Here is a 23,459-nt window from a genome sequence, read left to right on the forward strand (position 1 = left end):
TATCCCATCTCCTCCTCTCATCTGGATATCTGCTGGTTTATAATGGCTGGACCTGCCACTCCTCGACTTCTAGGAAAGCCTGCTCACTGCGGATCTCATACATGCCAGCTGCCTGCAGAGATCCCGTGAGCCAATTTCCACAGTTAAGAGTCAAGATCCTCCAGTCAATCATTAATGCCAATGATGCTAGAAACAGAGACGTTTAACAAGAACGTGGCATTCTTGGGCCAAAATTAGTGAATTTGTTAAACACTGAGTTAAACTCATTTCTAGCCAGAAAGCAGACAGGAAGATCCCCTCAAAAAGAATATTTATGATATGCCTTTGTATTAAACCATTGCTCTGTATCATTTATGGTAGAAAATTAACAAATATTTATAATAGTACATTAGTTACTTTGTTTTCATAACCTCTGGCTGTTTCTGCAATATCAAATGGATTTTCAGAAAAGTTAACACAATTTATAATACACATATTAGAAACAAGACTAGTTAATGTAAGAGCCAACTAGGGCCAAGGAGCCCTTATAAAGCTAGTTACAAATCAACTCAAGTAACTACCACTTAACATCCAAGCACCACTTAAAATTGGCAGGTACCTTAGGAGTCACCTCCCCTCTCGTCTGACAGCTATTAAAAGAAGAACTACATTTGGATCAGATGGCTGGCAGCTTTCCACGCTGGTCTCCATCTTATTTCATCCCCCCTTAATGCTGGAAGTCTGCAGTTGCACAGGCTCACAGGAGCACAGAGACAGGCAGCAAGAAAGCGGGAGAGAAAGACCTAGCTCACGGAGGAGGAGGAGACATGAAAGAATGCACAACTTCAGACTTCTAAAAACAGACCTGAATGGCCTCTTCACTTTAAACCTGGTGGCTCCTCCCAGCCCTGGGCAGTGCATTTCCCTGGTTTCCGTGAAGCACACTCTTTCCGGTTACTCTTTCTCATTCCCCCTTTTCCAGGCTCCTCTGTCCTTCCCCAGGCCTTAACATTTAAAGTTCCTAAGTGTTTGGAGCTTTACTTCTACATTTTCTTTCTGTTCTCTGGTTGACATTTTTTTTTAACTCTAAAAAGACAATAAGAAAAGGAAAACTACACCACACCACATTAAATGTGCACATTAACTGTAACATGCCTACCAGTCTCAGAAACGTATTCCTCGGGATAAAAAAGGATGTCGTGCTACCCCTGGCCTGACTTACACCTGCTCTCACACCGGTCTGCTCTGGCAGCCCTCACTCTGCCCTGCGCCCCAGCCAGAGATCCTGATTACGGAGAAATCCAACCGCGTCGCTCCTTCATTTCCTCTCCCACTGCCGCCCAGCACCTTAGCTGATGTAATGCTCCCTCACAGGGCATCTTGACCCTCAGTGGACTGGCCGCTGCTGACCTCACAAGCGTCAGCTCTCACCACTGATCCATATTAATAAGGGAATCACCAAAGTTCAACAGTATTCCACCATAACCTACCGCCAGCCTATCACATGGATAAGAATTATCAGCATGTAATTTAGAATAAAACTTTAGAGTTTAGAAAAAAAAATTCAAATATCATCTATGCAGCAGTACAAACACTTTCATTTGCAAAAACACCAAACTGATGTGAAGAGGTTAAATGCTGTTTACGAGGTCACACAGGTAGCTAGGCAACCAGGAACAGAATTTACATTGCCTCTTTCTAACCTAGCACTGCTTCATTCTGAAGCACCTACTATGTGACATAACGACGGTTAAAAAGAAAATGCTTCTATCACGAAGAAGATATTTAATAATAAATGCCATCAGGATCAATGTGGGAAAATCACATTTAAGATATAAGAAACCTCAGCTACACAAAGAAAATTTACTTGTGAATGTATGTTCATCTCCTCTAGACCTCAAATGAATGCAGTAAGGTGGGAGACCTACAAACCTGTTGTTCAGCAATCAAAGACGTTCGCACATTCTGCATTTCTTCGTTTTTTCTTTTCTCCTGCTCTTCAAGTTGTTCTAGAAACTTAGCTTTTTCTTCCTGGAGCTTTTCTTGAAGTTCAGCGACTAGGCTTGAAGAATCTTCTTTGGTAGATTCAATGGTATGACTTTAAAAATTAAATACAGCATTAATTTTTTCAAAATTACACAGAACTAACACAACATTATAAATCAACTATACTTCAATAACATTTTTTTTTTTTTTTTGCGGTACACAGGCCTCTCACTGCTGTGGCCTCTCCCGTTGCGGAGCACAGGCTCCAGATGCGCAGGCTCAGCAGCCATGGCTCACGGGCCCAGCCGCTCCTCGGCATGTGGGATCTTCCCGGACTGGGACACGAACCCGTGTCCCCTGCATCGGCAGGCAGACTCTCAACCATAAAATTTTTTTTAAAAAGTAACCAAATGTATTTTAAGTACAATGTAAAGTCACTGAAGAATTTTGTCTAGAAAGAATGACATATAGTGAATTTAGATTTTTAAAAGACTGTTGTTAAGGATCCTGGTCAGAACACCAGGGCATGTCTGCATGAGAGGTTTCAGCTGACACAGGACGCTAAGTAATAAGAATCCTGTAGGAGTGCAATTGTGTGCTCACATCGCGTGTGCATGCACAGGCGGGAAGGACCTTCCTTCCTAGGTGCCCTGCACCTGTACGCTGCCCAGTGCACCGAGGGGAGTGCTGTTTCTATTTCAGGGTCAGTGCTGTGCGAGGATGAGGCAGGAAGGACAGTTCAGGCACAAGGACGTTCAGACACTACTGACTCTGTAAACACACGGTCATCCCCAACACCCAGGATGAGCACCCGTGACATCAGCACAGGGTATATACTGACCCGCAAGGTGAACACTTTGGCAGTAAAAACAAAGAAAGGAGAACTTACGGGGCTTCCCTGGTGGCGCAGTGGCTAAGAATCCGCCTGCCAGTGCAGGGGACACGGGGTCGATCCCTGGTCCAGGAAGATCCCACCTGCCGCGGCGCAACTAAGCCTGTGCACCACAACTACTGAGCCTGCGCGCCACAACTACTGAGCCTGAGTGCCACAACTACTGAAGCCCGTGCGCCTAGAACCTCTGCTCCGCAACAAGAGAAGCCACCGCAATGAGAAGCCCGCGCACCACCAGGAAGAGCAGCCCCCGCTCGCCGCAAATAGAGAAAGTCCACACGCAGCCAAAAAAAACAACAACAAAAAAAGAGCTTTTAACACAAAGAATGATCAAGAACCATGCTGTGCTGGGGCAGGGCTTCTCGTGGCTTTATGGGCGGCCCTCCTTATCCTTGGGTTCCGCAACCACGGATTCAACCAACCATGAGTTGAAAATATCCCAGAAAGTCCCAGAAAGCAAACCTGGAATTTGCCTGAGGGCTGGCAACTATTTACACAGCACCTGCATTGTTAGGTATTACAGGTAATCCAGAGATGCTCTGACGTGCACAGGAGGTTATATGCAAACACCGCACCACTCTATACAAGCTGACTTGGGCTTCGGCGGGTTCTGGTATTGGGGGACGTCCTGGAACCAATCCCATGACATCGAGGGACTGTTATTATTAGTCTGACCCAAAGTACACACTGTGTCACACTGCTGGAGGCTCCCATAGAAAACGCTCCAGATTACCACCAGCCCCATCATTCAGATGCAGTTTGCAGGACTCCAAGGCCCCAGACGGCTCTGACCTCAGGGGGCATTAACCCTAGCAAACTGAGCAGTAAGGAAGAGCTGAATATTTTAAGTAGTTTTTTTAACAGCATCACTGGCGGGCTTCCTCTGGGGAATTAGGAGCCATGTTTGTGTTGTGTGGGGAGAAGACATAAAAAAGGGTTCCAGTATCTCACAATTTAGCTAAAGCTGTTTCTGATCCAGCGGTACTACCATGGAAATCTAAGAAATTTATCAATAAAGGTTGCCCTCCCCCAAAAGAGAAACTTACACAACCCTATCTTTCCATATATTAATTTAAAACCTTAAAAAGGCCCTGGACTTAAAACTGAAGGAAGCAAGGTATATCTGTTACCAGCTGGGAACATCATCCCATCACACAGAACTTGAAACAGAGCAACTCTGGTTCCCCCACGTCCATGAACCAGTGTGTGCGAGCAAAGCTATTACACCCAGTGCTCCTAGTAACTAGGAAACCCGCACTGAACACACACCAGAGTGGCCTCTCCCCCATCAGTGACTGTATTAGATTTGGGCCTAGTAACCGAGTAGTTGATCGTGGGTTTTCAAAAACTCTTCTGAGATCACAGAATAAGAGGTTCGAAACGACACCCTATTCCAGTGTTCCCGTCCCCAGGCAGACCCACAGCAACTGCTCCTGGACACACGCCTATGAGCGGCACGGGAGGCAGGCTTCCCGACACATACAAACCACACACACGTGTCCTGCATGCGTGTTCCGTGTACACGGGGTGTGAGAAAGCCCTTGCCCTCAACTCTCAAAATAATACATACTACTGACTTCATTTTTCCCAGTTATATGGAGAAAAGGCACCCACTTTTAATTCTGCATTTGCTTAATCCCAGGTAGACAGAGCAGCTATTCGCACCCTGGCTGTCTGTCTCCTGTCTTCTCTGACCTGTCGATTCACATCCTCTGCCCATTTTTCTCATGGATTGTTTGCCCTTTTCTCTCTGATCTGCGGGACCTCTCTGACATTACAGACATAATTAATACTCCCATTTATATCTCGCCAACGTTTCTCCCAGGCAGGTGGCCTCTCAACGCTGCTGCTGGCAGATGGACAACCGGCCGAGTGGGGACGGCTGGGAGAGGAGCTGGCCCGGGTGCCGTCACAACAGCACCACTCCCTTCATGTCGTCACATCAGCACCACTCCCTTCAAGTCTCCTCACTCCTTTCAAGGGTTTCCTCTGTGCGACGGCAGCCGAGAACGACACTATCCAGAATCCCCTTCCCAGGAAGCTCTGGTTTCAAGTTTGGCAACAAAAAGTTACCTGCATGAAGGAGTGCTAAAGAGTCTATCACTCCAGAGGGCGCTGTGACCAGACAGGAGGGCAGTGAGGGTCACAAGGGGTTTCCTGGGTCAACGTCTCAGTAGACACCTGGCAGCAATCTCCAGAGAATCTGTAACGGTTTCCTGACGAGCCACCAGCTTTGTACTTAAGGTGACTGTGAACCTACCGATTCCCAGCCCTTCAGCAGCAACGCTTACCCTTCGCTCCGCCAGCCCTCCCCAAATTCACACAAGTTCTAAACCTAGTATTACACCCTTTATTCTTGGAATACTTAAAAGAGGTTCTATTTTTCTAAGCTCATACCAGACAGATACAAATACGACCCTAGGGGAGAAAACCATCAAGACAGGGACCTGGAACTGATTCTCTGGCCGGCTCCAACCGGAAGGCAGCAACCACCTTGGCGCCAGGGCAATGGGCGCTCCAGTGGAGCCAGGCCCCCACTGCAGACCGGACAGCTGTGTCTTCCGGGAGCGAGAGTCTGGAGACATCCGGCGGAGCCCCCAGTGCCCACCAAGCTCCCCTACCCCCTTCCCTGGAGAGATCAGGATCACCTTCCTGAGGTCCCTTCTCAGTTAAGCTGATCTTCCTTCTCGACAACCTCTCCCACCATTTCACTACTACCAGACCCAGAGCGGCTTTCAAATCCCCAGATCCCAGAGGAGCTAAAAATCTAACCAAGGAGAAAATACAATTGCAAGATTTTCTTCATTTATTTTGGCAGAATCATAGGAGTATGTACACGGATGGATCCAATGAGAGTTAGAACAGGAAGAATCAGGCCAAAATTTGCGTGGATGTAAAGACCAGAGATTCTAGATTCAATATTAGCTATTATCAGTTTGCTGTGGTGATTGCCTGAAACGTGGACCTAACGGGTAAACCACGGCCTGCGGGCCAGATCCGGCCTGTGACCTGTTGAGTTTCACCGGAGCACAGCCGCGCCTGTTCGTTCATCTCTCTCACTCCTCTTGATACAACAGCGAAGCTAAATAGCTCAGAGACCACTTAGGCCACAAAGCCTAGAATACTGAAAAGGAAGCCTTCACAGAAAGTGCCAACTGGTTCTCTATACCAGTGACTCTCAAAGGGTGATCCACAGAACCCCAGAGGTAACTAAGACACTGTCCAGGGATCACTAAGGTCAGAACTACTCACACGATGACGCCAAGATGCTGTCTTTTACTCCCTGCTGGCATCGCACAGATGATAAAACTGTTGACACCTTAATGGAGAGACAGCAGCACCAACTATACTCTCAATCACTGTATCCTGCACTTCAAGGCGCTCCAAGTGAAGGCAGGTTTACTTTGGAATATCCTTGATGCAGTAAAATTATTAATATTACTGGATCCTGACCTTTTAATCCTCTGTGTGACAAAACGAGAAGTACCTACGAAGCCCTTCTGCATCACGAGGTACGTCTGTCTCATGGCAAAGCACCTGCACAGCTGTTCTGTGTGCGCCGAAGGAGCACCTTCTTTCATGGTGTGCTACTTCTATTTGAAAAATGACAAGCTTTGGTTACTTAGACTTGCGTCTTTGATAGATGTTTTCTCAAAAATGATCAACATTACTTCAATGAATAAATGACATAATTCGTTACCACTGACAAAATGTGACACTTTAAAAAGAAACTAAAATCTCGGGCTTTATCATATACCCCTGGTAGGGCCCAGAGAATGCTCCTTCACCAAGGCTTTCAGAAACACCACCCCGAAGGCTCTGCAGGGCGCCTGCAGGACAGGGAGAGTGGCGGGACAAGCCAGTAAAATTCAGCGAGCTTCACGGGCAGGACAGGCTCTGGAGGGGAGGGGCCGACCAGCACCACTTAACCAGACGCAGGACGTGGCACCCTCACAGGCAGCAGAGCCTGAGCAACCGAAAGTCTGACCCAGAAAAACCTCTGGCAGTGGCTGTCACTAGGGCTCTAACAGAATGGGCCGATAAAGGCTTTTCAACTGACTTTTAAAAAACCCAGTAGCTGGCGTTCAGAGATCTAACTTCCAGAGAATCGCCATCTTTCACCCAATTCCAAGACCTGAGTCAGTCACCAACTACAATGCCAAAATTTTATACAGAGTTTTCTTTCCAACCTTCAAAGAGACCCACGGCCATTTTCCAGGCTGAGTGTGTATTCAAGGAAGGTAATTAATCAACTTTTGAGGGAATCCTGAGCACCGGCTCTCACGTGACTCTAATGCCGCTGTGGTCCACCAGGACACCACTGACAACCATACACAAGAGTCGCGTCCTTCCATCCAGGATCTGAAATGGAACAGATGTAAAAGCAACTGTTGGCGAATCACTGCTGGTCCCCCTACTGATGGAACGAGGACCATTACGGCAGGAAGAGCCATAAAATCCCTGAAACACAGAGGAGATTTCTACCACAATCTCGCTCAACTTAAGTATGCGTCCTGTCGGACACATAAAAACAAGCAACGGGTTATCATGATTTAATCAGGTAGTGACTCCAATAAAACTGCTATTTCATACATAACCTCTTCACTGGAGCAAATTAACAAGACCACTACTACCTGACATGTAGCTACTGATTCGGTGATTTCTTCCCCCTTTATTCTTATTAGTACAGACCAGGGATAAACAAACTTTTCTCTGTAAAGACAAATACTGAATAGTATAAATGTTACTCAGACAATCTCCGTCACAGCTACTCAACTCTGCTGAAAGCAGCCACAGAGCAGAAATGGCCTCTCCGTGAGCCAATACAGCTGTGTTTACAAAACCAGGCTGTGGGCTGGATTCCCACAGGCCACAGACTATCAATCCCGGGTAGAGACCACAGGAAGCAGTGTGATTTCACCAACAGGGACCGCAATCGACTCTGTCTTATCCAGGATTAGATCAACTCTCCGGGCCTCTGTTGAAGTCTCGCTGGCAGGCATTATCGATCTTCCTGCTATCCCTCAAGAAATCACACTAATGCAACCCACTTATGGCAACATGCTCCTCAGGCCTGGTAAACAGGAATTAGCCACTACCTGAGCTACCAGGGCAAGACACGAGTGCCGGCGGGGTGAGCAATGAGGGCCGCGGGAGCCCACAAGCCTGTCAGCACAGCGAGATTTCTGAGTGCCCAGCAGTCCAGGCCTGCGAGACGCCCGTCCAGGGTGCGGGTGAGGACCCCGAGGGCTGTGGGCAGCACCCAGTACGCTCAGCTCCTCCTGGACACCTGCCCAGCCTCCTGCTGTGTGGGAGCCCCGCAACCCATGCCAGCTGCCCTGCGGCGGGGCCCGTCTCCCAGCGGCTGCCAGACGCGTGTGCGGCAGAAACGGGCAGTGTACGGGGCCTCGGCAAGTCCTACAGGAGAATCGCGGCTGAGGCCCTCAGGATTCTGAAGCAGGTGAGCGTTTCCCTTCCGTAAGATGGCTCAGGGCTCGCTCCTGGGTCTGTAGAGGCCGAGAGCCTGACCGTGCTCTCCCCAGTTACCGCGTGACCCGAGCCGCCTGTCAGGAAGAGGACACTGTCTCGTCCACGGAGCCAGGACGCCGGGGGGGGACACCCTGGTGACGACGTGGTGGACGCGAGGCGGGCCCACACGAGCCCCAGCAGCGCCAGGCGGGCACAGGAGGTGCTTCCCTTCCCTCCATCACAGCCACGGCGAGCCCGGCAGGGAAGCAGACTGGCGGGCCCGGTTTCCAGAGGACGCTGCACAACACGCGGGCCTGGCTCCAGAGCCCAAGGGCAGGACGAGAGCCCGGCGCGCAGGGGCGCCCATGATCAGCAGTGAACTCGAGGACGCCCGCCCCGGGGGAGCACCGGCCAACAGAGTATGGGAGAGAGGCCGTCCGTGTGGAAAGGTGAACGAAGAGCCGCGCATCCACTCCGTGGTGGCGGGAACGCTCCAGGGAGGGGAGACGGGGGACAGAGGCCGCGTCGGAGGAGCCTGGCTCCGGCAGGTCAGTGCGGGTGAGAGAGACGCGGGAGCCGCGGGAGGCCAGGGTGCTCGGTGCCGGGCGGCCAGCCGTGCTGCGCCCACCCCAGTGCCAGAGCCTCTCCTGCACCGGATTATTCCCGGAACCCCGTCTGCAACCGGAAATCCGCCAACGAGGAGGACGAGCGTGGAGTCCGGAAGGAGAAGGGCGGCTGGGCCTGCTCCCCGGGGCCGCTCCCGTCGTCCAGGAACACAGTCCCGGGCCGAGCCGCACCCCGAGCCCATCGCTGGGCCCCGCGGGGACGCCCGGAGCCGCCGCGCCGTCGCAGGGGCCCCGCCGGCCGCCAGCCGCGGTGGGCGCGCCCGCGTCTGTCCTCCTGCTGTGTCACCGGTGCCCTCCCGGCCTTCTGCGGTGACTGCCGGTACCTCGGCGTCCCCCAAGCTCTGAGAAGGTTCGAGTATGGCCTAGTTCCTCTAAGAGCCCGCCATCCTTCCAGAACACATAAGGGTTTCTGTCTTCAAAACAGACGCGGAGGGTGAACTGCGCACCAGGGTATGAACACCACACAGCGGACAGTCGATCACAGGAGGCGGTGTAAAAGTCCCTTTAACCTCCGGCCAGAGGTTAAAACAGCCAATGCAAATATACCTATACATGTGTTCCCTTGGAAAAATTAATGATAGAACCAACCGATAACGTTCTAGAAATTGTTTATTAGGCCACAAACCCCTTCAGATAATTTTAACGAGTGGAAATGCGGAAGCCCAATTTCTCTCAGCCAAGGCAGTAACATCCGGCAGCAACAGTAACAACGCAAAAACCCTCACCACTGTATAAACCCAGCATTTAACCTTATCTTTTGAATCACAGAGGAAATAACTGAAATCGTAATATCAAGAAAATAACCACCAGAAAGCTACACAGCACCAACCCGGAAGTTACGAACTGCTGCTCTTTATACATACATACATACAGTATTTTAAAAGAATGAAAATAAGTAACTTTCAAATGAAGAATTTAGGGAAAGAACTACAAACAAACCAAAAGGAAATTTATAACTTAAAAAAGGAATAAGAAGATCCCGAAAACATAGGAAATTTTCAAAAATTATTCCTCTCAAAATCCAAAAGACGAATCCATTTTTAAAAGCCATCCTAATGGATTCACGTAGCCTGTTAATTTTTTTAGATGTCTGTGAGAAACACTACTTTCAAAAGTACGTTTTTACTTCATAAAGTATCTCCACTGTTACCGTTACCTAAGGTGTTACCTAAGGTAAATGAGTAAATCAAGGCACTGTGATTACGCTCACAATTGAAATCTCCATCACTGAGACTTTAATTTTATGATTATAGACTGAAGTTCATTCTTACCTTTTTGCTATTTGACTCTCAAGATGTTTAATTTTTTCTAACAACTCCTTCTCAACAGCTTCCCTTTCCAAGCTCATTTCTTTACGGGCAGTCTCAACAGCTGCCTCTTTTTCACAATTAAGCCTCTGAATCAGCTGTTCTCGGTCCTGTTCGTGCCACATGACACATTCCTCTTTGTCTTTTTCAAGGTTCTGGATAATAGCTCTGTACTTCTCTTCTTGCCGGGTGATCTTCTCATCTTTTTCTTTCTCAAGAGCACTCAGTTCTGAGTCCAGTTTACTCTGCAGTTCAGCCAATCCTTCTTTCAGGCCTTTTTCTACTTCAGATGCTTGGTGATGCAATGTCGTCACTTTGTTCACCTCGGCCCTAAGCATATCAGATTCTTCTTCATGTCTACTAATTAACTCTGAAATGCACTGATCTTTTTCAATTGTCATTAAAGTTCGTAGTTCGGCCAAGCCCACCTGGTAATTTTCATTATCATCTTGAATCTTCTGCTTTAGTTTACCTATCTCTGTTCTCAAATGTTCTGTCTCTTGTTCGACGAGAGATTTTAAGGTCTCCTTCTGCTGGGCTCTGCTTTCTTCCAGCAAAATTTTTATTTCATCCGTTTCTGCTTCCTTCAGGGCAAGTTCAACCTCTAACTTACACCTCATGTCCGACAAATCAGAAACCTTGAGTTTTAATTCCTGGAGCTGCTGTTCTTTTTCCTGGATGGCTGTGGCATGAGAATCTTGCATCTGCTCGATTCTCTGTTGACTTTCCTTTTCTAATTTCTCCAAACAGACCTCGTGGCCGGTCATGACCTTCTTGAGCTCCTGAGTGTGCCTGACTTGCAGAGTGTCCTCCAAGTCCTTCAGGTGGCTCTGCTCCAGGCACTGAAGCTCTGCCCTCAACAGCTGGAGCTTCTCATCGTTCTCCACGCGGAGCCTCTTTAAGTCTGCTAGCACGGTCTCCCGTGACTGCTTCAGTTCTTCCATCTCGCAGTGTTGCGTATGCATTATACTTTCCATCTCTAACAACTTCTGATCCTTTTCCTTCTGCAGGCAGATGACAGCTTCCTTCTCATGTTTAACCAAAGCAAATTCGTTATCTTTATTTTGTAAAACCTCCTCAAGGCACACCAAGTCTCCTTTCAGCTTTGTGATTTTGTTTTCATTTTCTTCACTCTCCTTTACTAGTGCAGCAAGTTTGCCCTCATATTCACTTTTTAAAGACTGTAGTTCTTTTTGGTGTCTTTCATTTAGTGTTATTTCCAAAGAGCATTTTACTTTTTCAATAATGTTTCTTATTTCTACTGCTGTACACTTTAAAGAATTTGAGAAGTCACACTGTTCCTTCTGCACAAACGTTCGGAAGTGGCAAAGGTCCTCCTTTATGGTTTGTACACTGAGGTGTGAGTCGTGGGCAGTGACACGGCACTTCTCCAGCTGGACGCCGAGAGACGCGTGGTGGCCTGATTGCTCCTGACCTCGGGCACTCGTGTCCTGCATTCGCCTGCTGTCGATGGCATTGATGACTGAGGAGTAAAGGGATTCCACCATCATCTCTGGACTCTGTGGATCACTGATAGGATTGGGAGATGACAAGTTTTCCTCTATTACAAACTCATTCACTGCAGACATGAAATCTGATTCAGGACTTTCTGCTAATGAATCCAAGTCTAACGAAGCCTGGTGAAGAGTCTGTTCTATGTTTGGATGGGGGATAGTTTCAAAATCAAATGTATGTGCATCAATGCTATCCGGAGACAATTCTTCTAAGGGACAGACTGCAGGACACAAGGTGCCCTGCACAGTGAGTGGAGGGGGTGTTCTGGGTGAGGTAGTAGTTGTGATTCCTGTCGTGCTTTCTATCCGGGGTGAGGAAGCCGCCTGTGGGGACGTCTGACTCGCGGATGCCTGGAAAAGAGAGGGACAGGCTTACAGAGCTGCAGCAACACAGGCATTTACGCTAACGGGCGAACCACTGGAAAGAACGGGATTTGCCTTTTGTTCGCTCAGTAGGTCTGTAATGGTCTGTGACATTTCATCCAAACTTTGTGCTGCTTTTACCAAATTATGTAGCGCAAGTACATGCTGGTGCAGAGGGTCAAAGTCACAAAGTAGGGGCACCCTGAAACAGAGCACAATCGAATTAGATTTCTAATTTCTCAATGAAAAATGGATAACTGCAACCAAATACTATAAACTATGTCAAAAGCAACTCACCATCGTCTTTCAGTCAATACCAGGAATAGTTTAAGCAGACTAAGACATATCATTAAAGGGGGGGGGGGAGGAGAGGGTGGGACGAATTGGGAGATCAGGATTGACATAAATACACTACCGTGTGTAAAATAAATAGCTAGTGGGAACCTGCTGTATAGCACAGGGAGCTCAGCTCAGTGCTCTGTGACGACCTAGATGGGTGGGAGGTCCAAGAGGGAGGGGATATAGGTATACATGTGGCTGATTCACTTCACTGTACAACAGAAACTAACACACCACTGTAAAGCAATTATACTCCAATTAAATAAATAAATAAATAAATAAATATATAGTAAATAAAAGTGATAAATCAGAAATCTCTCACAGTATGCAACAATGTCAGATCACTACCAGAAAAGAATTAACTTCATGTAAGGCATTAATTCCCTCCTAGTTTATCTTCTTCATTTTTTTCTGATCACCTTCATACTCCCCAGAAACTTCCCAGCAGCCACGAGCAGGCAGCTCTCACGATGTGCTCCTCTGCTCCGGCACCCCTCGCGGTGCTGCTGCCCTTCCCACAGCTCCAGAGTAACGAAATCATCACAAGGCAGTAACTAAAGCTAAAAATATGAACTGTATTTACCTGAGGAACGGCTGAACTTCGGAAGGACAAAATGATTGCAGAAACTGTAAATCTTTTAATGAAATATCTGGAAGTTCACAGTCAAACTTTCGAGGCTTCTGTGTCTATATTAAAAAAATAGTAATTTACAAAAAAATATACAGTATAATTTTGTAACTGATTTCTTAGTATAATCAAATTCAATAACCAACAAAAATGCTTCAAATGATCTCCTCACACCTAAGAAACTGAATAAAATAATAAAATGCAAATGAAGGACTATTCAGTGAGGATGGGGAGACCACTTTTCTGAGTCTGAAATAACAGGGACGTGCAAGCTGTTGGTGATCAACTGCCGTGCTCACTCCCCACTTCTCTGTTCTCAGCGTCTTTTCATGGGAATTCTGGTATTCTCGCCAGCATTAAAGGAACCCATTTGTCTCGCTATTACATAGGCTATTCCCAAGTTTCTACCTGACCAACAGCACAGTCGTGAGGACAGCCCCAGCCCTCTGTATCTATTCCTGTCACCTACTAGCGTGCTGTGTTGTTTTAATGCAGTAAAGATCGTTTTTTCTTACGCAAAACTTCCTCCTTGCCCTTTTCTTCACCTTTTCATTACATTTTCCAAAATACAAAGTCTTAGCCAATTTCAGATTCATAAAAAAATTATCTACCATTTCTTTATAAATACTGCCAAGAAATGCACCTTTTAGGATAACTCTTATGCAGATTTAGAGACGTCAAGACACCCTTCATTAAGCAGGGTTCCTAGATAAAGGAGTGTGGGAAATCCTGCCTATTACAACACTCATTCATAGATACACAAAAGCACATACATTTAAAGTCCTAAGGAATCCTGCAGTACAAACACATGTTTAACAGTTAAGCAGTGTGTCTGAGGAGAAAACAACAAACCTACAGCATTTCCAAAACTTCTTTGATCACGGAATCATATGTTTCAGGTAATAAAATTAGTGGTCCCCAGACCACTCTGGTTTAGAAAATACAGCAACCTTATTTTTCATGGTTTCAATGAAGATGACCTGATGGGTCACCCTATTCGGATTTGTGCAACATGAATGAGAGGGGAGGGGAGGGGAGGGAAAGGGCGGCAGGGACAGGAGGGGTGGAGACAGATAAGGTGAGGGGGAGAATCTGTTCCCACCCATCTGGACAGTGCAGTAGGACTTCATCGTCCCATGCAGTGAAAACTCCTGACCAAAAACTATGAATCCATCTTAAAGCCAAAAACATTTTGATAAAAAAATTCTGTTTCTGATAAATATCTCTGCTTCTGAAATAAAGATCTGAACACACACAGGATTTAGTCATATTAGAAAATAAATTACGTACACAAAAGGATGGGGGCCAGGAGTCCAATCCCCTAAACAGACGATTTCTTAAAAAGGACTTCCCTGTGTAAAGAAATTAACAATATGGTTATTTTACAACTCATCCTATATAATGCTATTCATATCTATGAAATAAAAACAGCATTTTTCTTAAAAAGTATAAGTTATTAATAAAGAACACTTACTAAATAACTTCCCAAAGGATTCCCTTTTTGACTTTTCAGCCTCATATAATCGCTTTCCATCTTTGACTAAAGCACCAGCCCACTAAGAAAAGGAAAGCCTCTGTTAGTGTCACACGCCAAGTCACTGAGGCTCAGGCACAATCAAAGTACAATCCAACCTGCATACCTCCCTGTAGTGTTTTATGAACATTTTTCTCCTGACAACCTCAACAGCAGCTAAGCAGTACATCTGAGGAACTGTACTCAGAGCTTCAACGATCTTGACTCTCTCTAAGAGCTCTATAACGAGGCGGAGCAAAGCCTGCAACTTCTCTCCATCCTGATCAGCATGAAGCATCACAAAGCAACACCACCTACAGAATGAAATCAAGACACACAAACTCTGTAAACATCATCCAAGCCCATGTCAATCAACCAGTGAAGTATGTCAACATGGGGATAAGATTACGCCATCACTTGGGAGAAATAAAAAAAAATCAACTCTCAACATCCCAAATTAGATACCCTAGAATCACTTACTTCAGTCTGACATGAAGGTTATTTGCTAGTTCTTGTTTGGCAGTGGTGCACTTCTGTTTAATATCCAACAGTTTTCTATGATTTTGCAACATAATCATCAACTGATTTGCATGACTCAGGCACAAATCAGGTAACACAGACGCATCTTTCAAGTTTTCAGCTCTCATCTGATTAGCTAAAAATCCCTTTGGGAGAAAATATTTTAAAGGATATTAACTTTCATGAAAACCATGAGCATTCATTTAAGAGGAAAAGCTTTACGTTAGACATGAACTGTTCTACTTTCAAATAAGATTTTAAAATCTCCTACTTTTCTGAGTGTAGTAGGTGTGTCCATAGCAAAGATTCAGAGTTCTTAAGAAATGTATGCTCATCTAATTCTGTTCCATTTTCGTGCTAGAAAAAAAAAAAATGAGACCCAGGAAGCTAAAGCAACATATCCAAGGACACAGCAGGCAAATCAGAACTAGAACCTATGACTGTAAACTCCTGTTACACCACAGTTCAGTCAGAGCACAGGTAAATAAAAACAGGGGCACTGACTTGAAGCCCTGTGAAAACTAACAACAGATTTAATCTAATCAATGATATTCAATAGCATATTATACACTTCCCCCAATAAAAATCAATCGACTTTGCACTACTCCCTGAAAAGTCATTCCCTCCTCTGGTATTTCTGGGCTATTATACACTTTGTTCCACTGATCTGTGCTCATTATCTTTAGAACAATGACTTCTACAGTGTATTTTATTGTTTCATAGGAAAAGTAATTATCACACTTTTTTATTAGCTATCCTTATTTATTTTCACAGGTGAACCTTGCATCTTTCTGTTAGGCAGGGATGGTTTTTAGACTATAGATTAATTCAGACAGATGTGCCAAAGCCAAGAGCAAACACTTAAAAAAAAAAAGTCCAAAGACATCTTGATGAGACATCTTGCTGATCACTGTATTCACAGGTTTTTTCCCTACTCTACTCACTAGTTACCATGTTATAGAAGTTTTAGGATCTGCACACCCATCTCGCTGTCACACTTGCTACTATAGGTAATTATCCTGGTAGGGCTCAACCACACAACCAACAAAGGACAGCAAGTGTGCCTTCTTACTTTCTGGTAGTTCTCTCTCTCTTTGCTGTTTCATGTTTTTTCTAAATATCATGAAAATATTTAAGTTTAAATGATGTGTGTTAAAAAAAAGTCGAGATGATTCAATATATGAAAGTAAGATAATTTTAGTAATTATTTTACATCTTATTTTTCTTTCAATATCCTGCGTGCTTAACCGTGGCTGTGCTTTTTCTGTAACTTAATCTATTTTTAAAAAGTAACTTACTGCTTTATTCTCTTTTGATAAAATCTTAATAGGTTTTCAATTGCTTTTTACTGAATCCAAGAAAAATATGGCATCAATCCACAATTCATGAAGTACAAGCCCAATGCAGGAGAAATACAAAGAAAGCCACACCTCACCATGTCACAGTCAAACTGTTAAAACCCAAACCAAAGGCAAAGTGCTACAAGTAAATCAGTAACAGCCTAGAATTCTCTATTAAGAGAAAATATCCTTCAGAAACAAAGGATTTTCAAATGACAAAACCTGCATTTGCCCCTGGAAGGAAATACTAAAGGATATTTTAACGTATGATAGACTTTAATACATCAAGGATGTATGTATTCCTTAAAAGGAATACAGCTAATACGTTAAAAAGACAGTATACTATGACCACATTGAGCTTATTCCAAGAATCCAAGGATGGTCCAAGATTCGAAGCAGAATGTACCTTTCTTAATCTGATAAAGGGTTTCTATTAAAACAAGGAGGAAAAACAACCCACTACGAACACTGTAATGGTGAAATGTCGATCATTTTTACAGATCAGGAATTAACCAAGGACACCCAGTATCACATCTATCTTAGCATTACACTGGGAGGGCTCCATTCGGTGCAAACACAAGATAAAGAAATTCAGTTCACAGTAAGGGGGCCGGATCCAAAATCAAGAGACAGAAAAAGAGAATCTGGTAATTACAAGATGAATTCAGTTAGTAAACTATAAAAATGCTATAAATATTTTAAACATGTTTAAAAAGAACACAGCAAGGCTCTATCTACACGCTTTAACTACCTCCCCGATACTACACGTCCTCAGCCACGCACGTGAAATACAACATTTGTACCCATTAAAGTGACCACTCTGACGTTCTAATGAAAGAAGACATTTAGAGGAAAAATGGTGGCAGGGCAAGTTGAACCAGCAAAGCATGTGTGAGCGTCAAGGTTAGAAAAGTGGCCTCTTTCGGCTCCAGGCTGTTCTCACAGAGTGCTCTCGCCAGGGGAGGGGCACACAAAGCAGTCGAGAGTCACAGCCAGTCACCACGTGGAAAACTCCCCTCGATTCCACCACCTTCTGCTGGTCATCAACCTAACCTGGCAACGGGGCTCCTAGAACACTGCATTAAACGAGACCTAAATTTTCTGAGGTTCCCGGCTTCCTCAGGAGGGAGCAGGGGGCTGCTCGGGTGGCGAGCATGGGGCTGTCGCGTGCGCAGGTCTCCCCTGCCGCTCACAGCGTCTCCGGGCCGCCTCCCCGTCACCCTCCGCAGCCTCAGCTCACGTGGTGCTCTCAAACCCGAACGCGAAGAATTGGCCTCCACCTTTACTACGTGGAACCAGTAATACCGTGTGAACAGCATTCATGGGTGAAGTGAAAACACGGTGCACAGCAACTGACATAAAAGACGGGTCTAGAAAACCGCGAATTCCTTTTCCTGAGAGAAGTCTGCGACAAGCACCTGAGCGAGTTCTTTCTGCTCGTTGACGAGTCGGCCGCAGCTGGCGATCATCTGGTCCAGGGCGTACAGCCGGTCCTCCAGCCCCTTGATGGCCTTCATGTTCTGATTATCCAGATTGGCAATAGTCTGACGGCATTCTGCTATAAAGGGCCGAATGATCCGTGGATCAAGCTGAATGACAAGGAAACATGTGCGAATGAAATTTTCTGCAAATAGCTTAAAATGTATTTCACACTATTTTGATACACATCTTTAATGAAAAACAGTAATAGTGAAAAATACAGAAAAGCAAAAGCATGAGAAATCAAGGTTATATTTCCACAAGAAGGTTAAGAACAGGGTAGTTATGGTGTTAATAAAACACAATTATTACTGATTATATTGGGATACATAAGTAGGAATCTAGTTCTAGACATTACACTTTTTTTTAAACTTTTTTTTAAAATTAATTTATTTTTGGCTGTGTTGGGTCTTCACTGCTGCGCACGGGCGCTACTCTTTGCTGCGGTGCGCGGGCTTCTCATTGCGGTGGCTTCTCTTGTTGTGGAGCACGGGCTTTAGGCGCGCGGGCTTCAGTAGTTGTGGCACGCGGGCTCGGCAGTTGTGGCTCGTGGGCTCTAGAGCGCAGGCTCAGTAGTTGTGGCGCACAGGTTGAGTTGCTCCGCGGCACGTGGGATCTTCCTGGACCAGGGCTCAAACCGTGTCCCCTGCACTGGCAGGCGGATTCTTAACCACTGCGCCACCAGGGAAGCCGCATTACACCTTTCAATTCAAGCCACAATTCATTCAATTCTCAATATCCCACCGAAAATGTTATTTTCAAGGTCTTATGAAGTAGAGCAGAACTAATAACGAAAACACATTCTTCGGTCATTACCTGTCTGATCTATCAACTTCCCCCTAAAACAAAGCAACACCTTCAAACCTCCCTCCCTCCTGGAGAGACCTTTATTCTCAGTCTGCAGCTCCTCAAGGAAGCTGCTTGATCAACTACACTCTCTTACTCTGCAATCTCTCCTGTTCCCGGGCTTTAATTCTCCAAGATTTCTGGGATTTAGGTAATTCAAGGAACCCCCAAAATTCTCTCCACCCTGCTCCACTTTCCCCTGGAAGAACACTGCACACTGGCGTCTTCCGTGCACTGGCTTCCGGCGGGGCTCACAGTGTAGCCCACCTACCCGTGGGAGGGAGACCACCCCTCGCAGCTTCGGGCGTCCCCTCCGCTGGGTCTGGCTCCTCTTCTGTCTCCTCCATAAACAGGCGAGATCCCGCAGGACTCTGTGCTATGGCCCATCCTTACTGTTTCTTACAGGATTTCGAAGGAGGTGAACTCCCCGCGTCTGTCCAACCCTTCATCCTTCTCACAAATGTTCAGCGGGTTTCTGCCTGCCCGCTCACACCTCCACGGGGACATCGGCCGTGATTACTAAGCTGTCCTCTGCTGGAATCCCGAAACGGCTCCCTCGGCACCCAGACGCGTCCCCAAAGCACAGAACACTGAACTGCAGACAAATGCTGTTTCTCTAGCTTCATCTTTGTTCACACGGATTGTCCTGCCAGCTGCTGAAGCCCACCTCAGCCCCCCTGTGAGGGGCCTAGTCAATACCACCTCCTTCGTGTCTTCCCTGATCGCCACAAAGGGACTGTAAATTACTCAGTTTAGGTACAGTGTTAGGTTCACAGACAACATACGAAAGCAGTTAAAAATGAACTGTTATCAAGAATTCAGTGTAGTCAATAAGAAGCTGCATTTCTAACATCACAAAAAAGTTAACACAGCCATTATTTAACACGGGCAGCACCTGCTTCACGCAATATTAACTAAAACTTGTGCATATGTGAACATTTCCTCATTTCCATGGTGAGTCCAATGTGCACACATTTCCAATCCAAAGTATTGACTAGTTATAAATTATGAGGGTGATAAAAGGCTAAAAAAGATGACTAAAATAATTCAAAATTTCAACCTGGGCCAAGTTACAGCTATACGTAAAACACAGCAGTGATTTAAGGAAGAAAAAACAAACTCCAAACCATGGCTCCTGGTTCTAATGCTTCTGTATCTCATAATTCACGCAGAGTACAACACAACTACACAGACAAGCATGGAAGAATATTTTAAGATTCACTGAATTCTGTAGGTATGGATTATTGTGAATTTTCGTTATTAAGCCAGAAAAGGACCACTGTTTCTTCTCTCTTGTCATATAAAGTGAATAAAACTTATGGCTTTGCTAGATTTCATTTAAACATGCAAACACAAAGCCAAATGCAAGCCCTTTAAAAAAGTGGTTCTCGTGGCCTAGAGCCCTGTTCTCTGATTCACATGGAATTATAAAAGATGACGCTTCAATCACCCTATCACAATCATGTGGTTGATTTTCCACAATCACAGATGGAATTTTTAGGCTACTAAAATGTCAACAGTTTGAATAGGAACACTAGTTTTCATTCATTTTTGGCAGTAATCTTTGCACAATATATTCCATGCTTCCCCACCCTGGCAAATGTCTTAATTGAAGCGTTCTTTGACAACAAATAATAAATGGTCAAAATGAAAGAAATGCCTAAAGGATGTCATCAAGGAAATGGGTGTACTGAGAGAACTAAGAATAAACTTTGGAATGCATTCCATTTCTACTGTCCAACAACTTAAACGAGAAAACATGCTGCTATTTTCCAGGCATCCCAGACAGTGTGCTGCCTTTCCCCCAATAACCAACCAAAGATTAATAAGTCTCTTTTCCAAGTCAAAAGTTTACCTTTGAGAAAAGTTTAAGTATTCTGCCCATCATCTTTAGACAACAGCAGCCTTCAAAATACTGTTTCATATGGTCTGCATCACTGACGCATGTGCCTCAACAACCTCCTCTCAGGCCTCAAAGATTTTCTATCCACTTACTGATCAGATCTGAAGAGGTTTATTCCAGATTTATTCCCCAGGTTTAAAAGTTTTTATAAGTGTACTTGGGGGAGAACTTAATCCAAAACACAAGTCACTATGGTTACAAACTAAAAACACAATGTCTAGGTTTTGAATTTTAAAATATCTCAGGCAGATACTGTATCTAAAATTACTTCTTTTAAACCTCAGAGATGAGTTCCCTGGGAGGGGGTGGGGCGCGGGGGGGGGTGGCGGGGGGAGTGATGCAAAAGAGGCCCATGGGGGTTTTCCGGGAGGTGGAAAGGTTCAATGTATCTGCCTTTGGATGTTGGTTACTCCAGTGAACTAACCACTCGAGACTTGTGTATTTCATCGAACGTCAATCATTCTCAGTGTAAAAAACTGTTATAAATAAAAACAAAATTATATCATTAATATTTTCCCCCCAAAAGCTTGAAAGTTCTACAGCATCAGTAAATGTGAACGTATGAATCATTATTAAGTTAATGTAAGAAACAGCGATGGCCAAATGTTATCATTTTATCGATTTACTTGTAGAGAATGCTCAGTACTCAAGGCGCAATAATGAAAACCAGCAAGACTGTTCAAGTTTTACCTAGCAGATCAAAGAGCCTAACTGTAGGGACAAATTAGAGGATAGAAGATATTTAAAAGTCCAAGCAATATTACAGGATCAGGAGAAAAAAAATTCAAAGTACCACCACCACCAAGACCATCCCCATTGGAGTGGACACCTCAAGGCTCGGCACTGCATAGAGATTTTACCTATATTACTTCTAATAATCTTCCCAAATTTACTATCAGTTCATAAATAAGGTTATGCATTAAATGATTTGATTTGTCCAAAGTCTTAGATATGGTTATAAAGTTTTATTCCAAGGCTCATTATTTCCGCTATAACATGGTACTACCCCCACCCCTTCTCCCATTACTGTACAGAAAATATTTAGTACAGGTAACATAATTTCAAGTGGTTAAATGACAAGAAAAATCAGATGACTCTTACCCTGCTCATGGAATCAAAGCACTTCCTGACCAGCGATTCCACGTCATTAGGCCTATCCTGCACATTGATCCAGTCTAACAAAGAAACATTAAAAAAAGGCAGGTCACCGTCTTTAGCATCTACTGCAGCTTCGTCCTGCTGGACAGGACTTGGACAAGGTTCCCTCATTTCTTTTCCACTTTCAGCATCTGTGGTGTCTGGGGCTACATGTTGCACGGACTTGTGAAATGAGGTTAAGGAGGGTTTGTTCATTGTTGCAGGCATATCGGGAGAGAGCACCAGTTCAGTGGAGGTTTTCATATCGGCCTTTTCTGAGCCTTCACATTCAGGCAAGGAATCCAGTCTTCCCAAACATTCCCTGTAACTATGTCTGGTTAGGCACTCCAACAGTGGAATCTTGGCCATGACTGAAACCGCAGTTCCTAAACTTAAAGTACAAAAGACCTGTCAGTAAAATAATGGGACTGCTCTAGTCAGAGGTTAGCATTTTGAAAGAAATAATATGTTATTATCACACACAGAAATCTCACCACCTCTCTGTTAACACTACATGCATCTAAGTAGTCCATGAGGTGTTCTTTAAAAGAAGACAGAGAGAAGGAGGATGTCGTTCACATGCTGAAACACCCTCTAAAGATAGCAAGTTTACACTAGACACGTGGACACTTGGTTTTTAACAAACCTTAAGGTATAAAAAATTGGAACTTATAAAAAAGATTTACCATAGAAAGTTTAATGTTTGATTAGCTTAAAGATAAAACATTTTTGATATATTGAAAGCAAAGCATAAAATTAACACTCTTATTAGAGATTAAGGTTAACTCTTGCATTCATCACTCCCTGAAAATAAACAGGTAGATAGATGTATGCTGTCAAAAGAACATGGGAGGGCTTCCCTGGTGGTGCAGTGGTTGAGAGTCCGCCTGCCGATGCAGGGGACACGGGTTCGTGCCCCGGTTCGGGAAGATCCCACATGCCGCAGAGCGGCTGGGCCCATGAGCCGTGGCCGCTGAGCCTGCGCGTCCGGAGCCTGTGCTCCGCAACGGGAGAGGCCACGACAGTGAGAGGCCCGCATACCGCAAAAACAAAACAAAACCAAAAACAAACAAAAAAAAACATGGGGAAAAGATGAAATCTTGATGATTTGACTTCTGTAAAAACTATGTAAAATAATTCAGGATCCTACATTAAATTAACATCTGAGAGAACTACCCACCCCCCAAAACAGTTACTTGAAATCTCAGGTTATAAAAATTGTAAATGCTCCTTCCAGTCTTCATTAATCATTCCTTCCTTCCCAAGATGCACCCCATTGTCCACTTAAGGCCAAAACGTTCTAAACATTCATGCCACAAAATAGAGAAACTTCAATTAATAAAGTTCACTTGAAAGAAGAAAAAGAAAATACTTCCCTCCAACTCTAGTTAAATAAAAAGTTTAAGAACCAAAAAAAATGAATACAAAACACTGAAAGCACAAACACACACACAACAAAGGGCTACATTTGTGTGGAATTATTGCCGTATTGTTTTACATTCATTATAGCCCTTTTAAAAAAGAACCAATGGGTATCAGATGGGCTTATATGCAAAGAACCAGAAAAACATCTAAATGAGAACTGGAACACAAAGGTTTTTTTCCATCTCAGCAAGTCT

General features: G+C 44.8%; 1 protein-coding gene across 12 annotated transcripts in view; it reads right to left on the reverse strand.

The window, feature by feature from the left end:
• RB1CC1 (RB1 inducible coiled-coil 1) overlaps positions 1-23,459 on the reverse strand; it is a 60,560-nt gene that overhangs the window by 11,477 nt on the left and 25,624 nt on the right. For 10 of the 12 annotated variants that reach the window (XM_060127829.1, XM_060127823.1, XM_060127822.1 and 7 more), the window contains 10 exons: positions 21,805-22,231; positions 17,894-18,064; positions 15,097-15,281; positions 14,744-14,930; positions 14,578-14,659; positions 14,394-14,455; positions 13,059-13,162; positions 12,212-12,338; positions 10,224-12,124; positions 1,912-2,077 (listed from right to left, as the gene is read on the reverse strand). In XM_060127829.1, the coding sequence (XP_059983812.1) occupies positions 1,912-2,077; positions 10,224-12,124; positions 12,212-12,338; positions 13,059-13,162; positions 14,394-14,455; positions 14,578-14,659; positions 14,744-14,930; positions 15,097-15,281; positions 17,894-18,064; positions 21,805-22,231 (3,412 nt within the window). Of the gene's footprint in view, positions 1-1,911; positions 2,078-10,223; positions 12,125-12,211; positions 12,339-13,058; positions 13,163-14,393; positions 14,456-14,577; positions 14,660-14,743; positions 14,931-15,096; positions 15,282-17,893; positions 18,065-21,804; positions 22,249-23,459 lie in introns of all 12 variants that reach the window. The other 2 variants (XM_060127833.1, XM_060127832.1) reach the window with 2 other exon arrangements.

Source organism: Lagenorhynchus albirostris, chromosome 17 (genome assembly GCF_949774975.1).
Source record: "Lagenorhynchus albirostris chromosome 17, mLagAlb1.1, whole genome shotgun sequence".
In the NCBI taxonomy this organism is placed as follows: Eukaryota; Metazoa; Chordata; class Mammalia; order Artiodactyla; family Delphinidae; genus Lagenorhynchus; species Lagenorhynchus albirostris.